The sequence below is a fragment of the Pseudorca crassidens genome, chromosome 1, assembly GCF_039906515.1.
Source record: "Pseudorca crassidens isolate mPseCra1 chromosome 1, mPseCra1.hap1, whole genome shotgun sequence".
NCBI classification, from domain to species: Eukaryota; Metazoa; Chordata; class Mammalia; order Artiodactyla; family Delphinidae; genus Pseudorca; species Pseudorca crassidens.
The window spans coordinates 47,325,191-47,333,293 of record NC_090296.1 but is presented as its reverse complement, the minus strand read 5'-3'; the positions used below and the strand labels follow the sequence as shown (position 1 = coordinate 47,333,293).

At 56.1% G+C, this 8,103-nt stretch overlaps 1 protein-coding gene across 7 annotated transcripts; it reads right to left on the bottom strand.

The window, feature by feature from the left end:
• Positions 1-325: 325 nt before the first annotated feature.
• BMP4 (bone morphogenetic protein 4) lies at positions 326-7,500 on the bottom strand. 7 transcript variants are annotated; one of them, XM_067735332.1, is made up of 4 exons: positions 7,154-7,500; positions 3,896-4,016; positions 2,451-2,827; positions 326-1,473 (listed from the first exon to the last, which is right to left on the bottom strand). In XM_067735332.1, exons 2-4 carry the CDS (start codon positions 3,922-3,924, stop codon positions 617-619), a joined length of 1,263 nt encoding a protein of 420 aa, XP_067591433.1. In that variant the 5' UTR covers positions 3,925-4,016; positions 7,154-7,500; the 3' UTR covers positions 326-616. The 7 variants fall into 7 exon arrangements, with proteins under 7 accessions (XP_067591433.1, XP_067591478.1, XP_067591454.1 ...); XM_067735377.1 differs by having other exon boundaries at positions 2,451-2,774; positions 3,892-4,016; positions 7,154-7,195; XM_067735353.1 differs by lacking the exon at positions 7,154-7,500 and adding an exon at positions 6,913-6,937.
• Positions 7,501-8,103: the final 603 nt, after the last annotated feature.

The window sequence follows — 8,103 nt, the reverse complement described above, 5'->3', positions numbered from 1 at the left end:
CAGAGGATGTACAAAGAGCCCCAAACTGAGTCTTTAATCTGGCCTACTCCTTTCATCCCACTGTTTCTCCAAGGCATGTGTCATCCAGATGGGAGAGGATGCCGCGTCCTTGTCCTTGTTAACATTAAATAGAAATGGAAAACAATTCATCCTGGCAATTACCATCCTCCACCATCAGTTTACTTCCTGTCTTTCCAACTTAACCACCTCCAGTTACCACACTCTGACTTCCACAGTGCCCCCAGCCCCACCTTAACAGAAAAAAATCTCATCCAAAAGAGATAGGGCGAAGGGAGAGAAAGGATTTAAGAGAAAAAGAACATGGTTTATCTTTAAAATAATGACTCATTTTATTTTTTCTTTTAATACGTAGTTATAAATATATTTTGTCAAAATATATGATCAATATGGTCAAAACATTTGCACATAAAGTCATAAATAAGGTCAAGGTGAATGTTTAGATTTTTTTTTTCCTTTCTTTTTTTTTTTTTTTTAAGATAAAAGTCCAGCTATAAGGAAGCAGTCTGTGTAGTGTGTGGGTGAGTAGTGGATGGAACGTGTGTGTGTGTGTGTGTGTGTGTGTGTGTGTGTGTGTGTCCCCAAGGAAGGCCTGATCTCAGCGGCACCCACAGCCCTCTACTACCATCTCCTGATAATTTTTCAGTACCACCTTGTCATACTCATCCAAGTACAGCATGGAGATGGCGCTCAGTTCGGTGGGAACACAACAGGCTTTGGGGATACTGGAATTGACAGAGTTGACCAGGGTCTGCACAATGGCATGGTTGGTTGAGTTGAGGTGGTCGGCCAGTGGAAAGGGGCAGTCTCCATGGCAGTAGAAGGCCTGGTAGCCTGGTGGGGCCACAATCCAGTCATTCCAGCCCACATCGCTGAAGTCCACATAGAGCGAGTGGCGCCGGCAGTTCTTATTCTTCTTCCGGGCCCTCTGTGGGTGATGCTTGGGGCTACGCTTGGCCCTCCGGCGTCGGGTCAAGGCATGTCCCCGGCCATCATGGCCAAAGGTGACCAGCAGAGGCCGGAGCTGGGCCCAATCCCCACTCCCTTGAGGTAACGATCGGCTAATCCTGACATGCTGGCCCTGGCGGGTCCGTGTCTGATGGAGGTGGGTCACCTCAATGGCCAGCCCATAATTGGGCTGCTTCTCCCGGGTCCAGCGAAGGACTGCAGGGCTCACATCAAAAGTTTCCCACCGTGTCACATTGTGGTGGACCAGTCTCGTGTCCAGTAGTCGTGTGATGAGGTGCCCGGGCACCACTTCTGCCGGGGGCTTCATAACCTCATAAATGTTTATACGATGAAAGCCCTGCTCCCAGTCAGGGCCCTGGTCCACCTGCTCCCGGAAGAGTCGAAGCTCTGCGGACGAGATCACCTCGTTCTCTGGGATGCTGCTGAGGTTAAAGAGGAAACGAAAAGCAGAGTTTTCGCTGGTCCCTGGGATGTTCTCCAGATGTTCTAGGCACAGTCAGGGAGGAAAAGAAAAAGGGGAAAAAAAAAAAAGCACATGAGCTATTTCAGAGGCTGAAAAATCAAGAAATAGCTAAGAGTCGGGTGATGAGTGATGAACTCTGCTTATATAGTGGAAGCCTATTTGGGGGAAACAAGCATACCGTTTAATCTGAAGGAGCAGATAAATGGCGCAGCTAGCAAACCAGCGAAGCCTAGCTAGCATTCAGCAAGCACCAAAGACAGAATCTCCCAATCTCCTTTATACGTCTAATAATTTCCATGTGTTAACTCCTTACTCCACCACCATCAGACTTCCCTTTTAAAGCCCTCTTGGCTTTGTGTACACAGTTTGCTTTACAAGTGGTTGTAAAGAAAAAGAGGGGCCAACAGAGCAGAGGCAGGAGGGAACATGCACACAACCACCTTCTGCCTCTTCCACTTTCGAGTATGTTACCAAACATTTCCCCAGCGATCTTGGAAGCACAGAGCATGCCTTGTTGATCATGTTACAGAGAGGAAAATAAATTCCAACACAGTAATGATGCTGGTGGATTAATAACTCAGATTTACTTTGGAAAAGAAACATCCGCTAGGAAACATTCAGATCGGATTACAAGGCCCCTATTGAATAAACCTGACAAACACACAGCTGTAATATTAAATTCAGTAGGTGCTTTGAAAAACAGAAAAAAAAAAAAGTCAGAAACCCTGGCATAAAAGGCTTTGATATAGCAAAAACACACGGCCGGGTCTAGCCCACGTCTGAGTGGTGTCATTCCCCTTCTCCCCAACCCCTCCCTTCTGTCTCCAAAAAATAAATTCAGCCACAACTCTGAAAACTCCAGAAAGCAAGCAGCTCTGTCCCCCAGCCTCCTGGATCTGGGGCTCTGAGGTAACCGGAACCCCTCTCCCCTGGAGCTTCCACTGTCCCACCAGGCAGCCCTACCGGCCCTCCCCAGCCCAGACTCGGGGCAGGGACTGACCTTCGTGGTGGAAGCTCCTCACGGTGTTGGCGCGACTGGCGGGGCGCTCGGGATACTCCAGACCGATGCTGTGGATCTGCTCCCCCTCCTCCTCCCCAGACTGAAGCCGGTAAAGATCCCGCATGTAATCCGGGACGACCGTGCTCTTGCTAGGCTGCGGGCGGCGGCGCAGCCCGAACATCTGCAGAAGTGTGGCCTCGAAGTCCCGAAGGAGCTCATGACTCTGCCCTGAGCGGCGTCCTCCCGCGTGGCCCTGAATCTCGGCGACTTTTTTCTTCCCCGTCTCAGGTATCAAACTAGCATGGCTCGCGCCTCCTAGCAGGACTTGGCATAATAAAACGACCATCAGCATTCGGTTACCAGGAATCATGGTGTCTCTGGGGAGGGGGAGGAGGTGGAAGGTTAAAGAATAAATAAACACCGATAACTAGAGAGAAATAGAGATGTCTCTGCATACGCACATAGGGCTAGAGCTAGAGGGTCAAGATGTAAAACAGGTCAGAAAGATCAAGTTTGTGTCTTCGCCCTCACACACACCCCTCACCACCAGCTGCAGCCATGCACGGCCTGAAAGTAGGAATTGCCCTGTAATTACTTGGTCTAACTTGTTTACAGTCAAATAACCCCAAATCAGATAGCCTCCATCCTGTTAATCTTTTTTTGTCCCAACTGCTATCTGAGCCATGATCTCAGCTTGGCTTCTTCAAGGATAAACAGTTAACATTGAGAAGGTAAAGAAGGGTGGGGGAGGGAGAATTAAAATGCCATCGCTCTCCTCTCCACTTCAGACCTTCAGCCTCTCTCCCCCTCTCCCTCCACCCCCCTTCTTCCTCCGCCCTCCGAGCCAGAGCCCGACTTCCACCACTTCCAGCTGGTTCGGAGCAGGAGGGAGGGAAAGCAGAGAAGCAGGAGCAGGGTGAAGACACGGGGGAGGCAGGGTCTGGGGGCGGACCGAATGGCTGGAGGGTTTATTTTACTGTGGCTGATGAGTTTGAAATGCCCAGCAAGAAGCATCTGATCGCGCCCTCTCGCTCACTCCCGGGGAAGGGTGTGTGGGAGGGGATGAGTCCGAGAGCGACCTCTGTGAGTTTTGACAAGCAGCTAGGAACTCGCCACAGGGGCACTGGGTGCTCTCCAGTTATGTGGGGAGGGGGGCCCTTAGCCCCCCCCCCCCCCGGCTGAGGACCTTCCATCTGTTTAGCCCCCTCTCGCTTCCCTTTCTTGCAACGCACGGATCAGAGAGAGCGAGTGGGAGCAAGGAGCACTTTAAATAGAACCGGTGGGCTCGGAGCGCAGTGGCTGCCCGGCCTAGAAGAAAGCGACAGCGCTGCCAGAAAGCAGAGTGTGGAAGGAAGGTCCGACGGGAGGGACACAAGGCGAGCACGGGTGGGGAGGGCAGAGTGAATTCCCGGGAGGAGGGAAGGAAGAGGTGTCTACTCACTGACAGAAAACAAGGCATATAATAACAGTCCATGATTCTTGACAGCCAATCTTGAACAAACTTGCTGGAAATGCTCAGAGGAGCTGCGGCAGTGCGTTGCTCTGGATGGCACTACGGAATGGCTCCTAAAATGAATATTTGAATATAATGAGACTCTGGCGCAGACAGACTCTGTTTTTCTTCCAGCCCCTAGGCGTCACGTGAACGCAGAGGCCCCGCCCCACGCACGGAGGAGCCCGCCCTCCCCGAGGCGGGCTGTGAAAGGGCCCGCGCGCCCGCCCCCGTCTCCCCACCCCCCAATCCCCGCCCGCCCGCGGCCCCGCCCCCTCCTGGAGAGGCCAGCCTCCGCGCCAGCAGCCCCAAACCTCAAGCGGTCCGGGAGGAGCTCCGGGTGGCGTTCTGCGGAGCCCTCGGCCGGTCCCCGGGTGCACCGCGCGGAGGACGTGGTCCTCGCCTCTACCTGTAGCCTTCGGTGCGTCGGGCTGGGCCCTCGCGCCAGCGGCCTGAAGCCGAGGATCTGGGGGGCACCGTAAGGGCTGCGCCTTTCAGCCCGAACCCAGCTCAAGTGGGGCCGGGATTGGGGGCAGCGGAGTCTCAGCCGCTGAAAGCCACCACCGAGAGTCATTTAAAAAGGAAAGTGCTGAGGGACACACAGACACACGCGCCGCGCGCACCCCACTTCCTCCCCAGGGTCTCCGAGAGGCCAAATATTGCTCCCAGTGACAGCTAGTCACCCCCTGGCGAACGCTTGCGAATGTTCAGAAGAAGTGGGCAGCCACTTTAGCTCCCAGCCAAAAGCGGCGGACCCTGTCACGCGGGGCCGGGGCGGGAGACGTTTAGGCGGTAATCGGTGTGGGAAAGTGGTGAGGGAGCCGCCGCTAGGCTCTTTCCTCCGGTTCCTTTACGGAGAGAAACTCCGCACCTCGGCGATCCCTGCCAAGCAAAGCAAATCTCCGAAGAAAGTGGTCGGTGGGCCATTAAAGGCAGAGGGGCGGACGCCGAAGCGCACAGCTCAGGGCAGACGCGAAAAGAAGCGTCTCCGCAGAAAGGGCGCATCGCATTTTTCAGGTCTCAATGTAGCGGAGGTTTTACAACTCCCGACCCGGCGCAGAAAGGAAATCCCACCGCATTCCCAGGAGTCGAGAAAACCGTGAACAGCTTTCGGCCTGCGCTCGACCTCTGCGTCTGCGTCTCTCTCTTTCTCTCTCTTCCCAGCTTGTCTTTTTTAAACTACTACTCCTCCCCCGCCACTTCCTCCCCCACCCCCTTCCTCCTTTGCACCAGCTGCAGAGTCGCAGCAAATATTTCTTCAAGAATTTTACCAGCCCACAGCTCAAGGAATTACTGGGATGTCCTAACCGAAGATGCTGCACGCGTGGGTCGCTCAGCACGGGGGCCTTTTCAAAAACCTGACCCACGCAACTCTGAGGCAGCCTGGCCTGCCCCGGGGTCCCGAGTCCCACGACTCCCGCTGCAAAGCGCACGGCACCCGGCCGCCCTTTCCTGAGGCTGTTCCCAGTTCCTGCCTTGGGTCGCTTCAGAGCTCGAGGGCTCAGGCTGCCGACCTCACTCTACCCCACAAACTTGGCTTTCTTCTTGGGGGCACTCTCGGGAAGGCTTGGAGGAAGAGTTGTAAAGGACTCCTCTTTTAAAGCGCTTAACCCTCCCTCCGGCCGCGGCTGCGCGGCGCCGCCCGACAGCGCGCTAGCCGGGGTGTGGAGGCCGCGGGCGCCCCTGCGCGACGGTCCACGCCCGGCGAGAGCCGCGCCGCTTTTTGAGCGGCTTTAGGTTTTCCCGCTCCCGCGCCACCGCTGGGGCTGACTGCGAAAGGGTTGGGAAGAGCAAAGAGTTTTATTGAGACGCCCAGAACCTTCAAGATGCCCCGTGGGAGGAGCTCCAGAAGTGGGAAAAGCACACGGAGAAGGGTCGGTCCCCGCGGGCGAAGGGACAGCGGAAGGCGCGGGCGCCCGCAGTCCGCCGACAATCCTCTGGCCCTAGGAATCTCCCAGGGTGCGGCGGGAGCGCGCGCTGCGCTAAAACCCAGAGGCCGGGGGAAGAGCGGGTTGTGTTTCAACTTCGGATTCATAAGGATTCATCTCTAATCACATTTTTCTCCCCCAGTTTTCTTAATTAAAAAGATAAAAGCCGAAAAGCACTTTCGTCTCCAGAACTCTTTCTTGAGGGGCGGGGATGCAACTCGTCCTTTACTTCCTTGCCCGAGTTTTCGCCCAACGCCAAAGTTTCTTCAGAGGTGGCCTCAGTTTACCAAGTCAATGTCCGGGGGTTTTAACGTCTCACAAAGCCTTCAGCCCACAAAACGCGATCCTCACAAACCGCTATCCTCACAAACCATTCACCAAATGGTGCCCGGGAAGCCTCTAAGGTCGCGGGCGCAGCTCCTGCGGGGAGGGAGGGGTCCACAGGGACCCGCGAATCCCGGGACAGTTTCCCGTCGGCTCTGAGCCGGGAGGGCCAGTAAGAGCCACGCGTCCGCCGTGCATCTCGCCAGCAACTCTCCAAAGGACACGACACCGCAGGAACCTGCGTTTCCGGGGCGGCTAGCATCCCGGCCGTCGTCCCTACAGACCCTACACCGTGAAATGATAGAGGAGCAGCTCCTTGGATGCTGCAAGTCCACGAGAATAGCTCGTGCGGGAGGCGCGTTGGGCAGCAGCGGTTCGCCAGCTTTCAGGGGCATTCGCCGGCTGGGGGCCGGGTCGGGTGACACTCCCCTAGACGCAGCCCTCCCGCGGCGCGCACGCTCCAGAAGCAGGAGAACCGCGCTCACCACCGCGGAACTAGCCCTGGTTAGGTGTTCTCTCTCCACCTCGACGCCCCTCAGTTCCCTCACTTTCTCCGGACCTCAGAGCCACCTCTCCCCTTTCTCTCCTGGCCCTTCCCGCCGGGAAGTCGCAAATGCTAGTCCACGAGCGACGTGTTCGGCTCAAGACCCCACGGTCTTTCCCAACGACCTCCAACTAAAGGATTCTCGTCTCCGCTCTTCTCCTGCCCCGAACCTACCAAACGTGGAAATCGCCTGGGGCCAACGGACGGAGAAAGTGGTCCGGGTAGAGGCAGTGGCATATATGGAAGTGACTTTCAGCGCAAGCATCCCTACCTCTAGCACCACCACCGGCGTGGGGGGGGGGGGGAAGGGAGCACCTTTTGCCTCGACACAGCCAGAGCCCCCTACTTCTCCCCCCAAGGATGCACCTCAGCCCTTCCCCCCCCCCCCCGCCCCTCGCCAGGTAGCCTTGCTCACCATAGATCCCTGCAGTAGCAGGCTCGCAAGCAGCAGCTCCTGGGGACCTCTGAACAGCTGCAGTGAACCTGGGCGAGGGCTGAGGACTGGGACGCAGCAGGCTCGAGACGGCGTGGACGGGAATCCCATCAGGGAGAGAGGCGAGATACTCAGCCCTGATCTGCAGCGGCGTCGCAGGCTCCTGTCCCTCGGCTCTGATGCCAAACTCACCTAGTTTCCGGGCCGAGCTGCGCTCCCCTTTCCTCCCTCCCTCCCTCCTCCTCTGCCCTCCCGCATCTTCTTCCTCCTCTTTCCCTCTCTCTCTCTCTTTCTTTCTTTCCTTCCTCCTCCTCTTCCCCGGCAGCCCCTCCCTTCTTCCCTCCTCCCTCGCTCGCCTCCCTTTCTGGGATGGGAGCCCCGCCCACATCCTCCCATCCCGCCGCCGGGCCTCGCCTCGCCGGCCCTGGTCCCGGAAACCCGGGCAGCGCCCGAGTCAGCAGCTGCTGCCCAGGCTGGGACGCCGCTGCCTCCAGCTCCGGGAAGCGTTCGGGGCTCACCTGGTGACCACGTGCAGAGGTACTAGAATGCATGCATCGACTAGTCCCAGTACCTTCCAAAAATACCCAGGGTAGTCTGGGCTTCTCTGAGTTTAGAGTAGCTACTGCCCAAACCGATGATTAAAACACTGAGTAATCACCATTCACCCGAGTAATTAGAGATAATGAAACACCTCAAAAATCAGGTTATGGAGAAGGGAGCTGTTGGATGGGTTTAAAGGGAGGCCTTCCATAAACTGTTAAAGGATTTCCAAACGTTGAGAAACAGGCTGTGCTCAGAGCTGTGTGCTTAAAAGAGGTACCAGGTACCTCTTTGGCTATTGAGAGATGACTTTCCTTCCAAAGCATTTTTTAAAATGCTTCTTGTGGAAAGCCTTGGTGACCCTCAGAAAGTCAGCCCTAATAAACAGTCTA

Coding starts and splice junctions, on each gene's coding strand:
- BMP4 (XM_067735323.1), bottom strand. Junction 2,775..3,891: donor ATATGCCTTGTTTTCTGTCA/GTGAGTAGACAC, acceptor TATTATGCCAAG/TCCTGCTAGGAGGCGCGAGC. Junction 1,474..2,450: donor GAGGAGCTTCCACCACGAAG/GTCAGTCCCTGC, acceptor GACTGTGCCTAG/AACATCTGGAGAACATCCCA.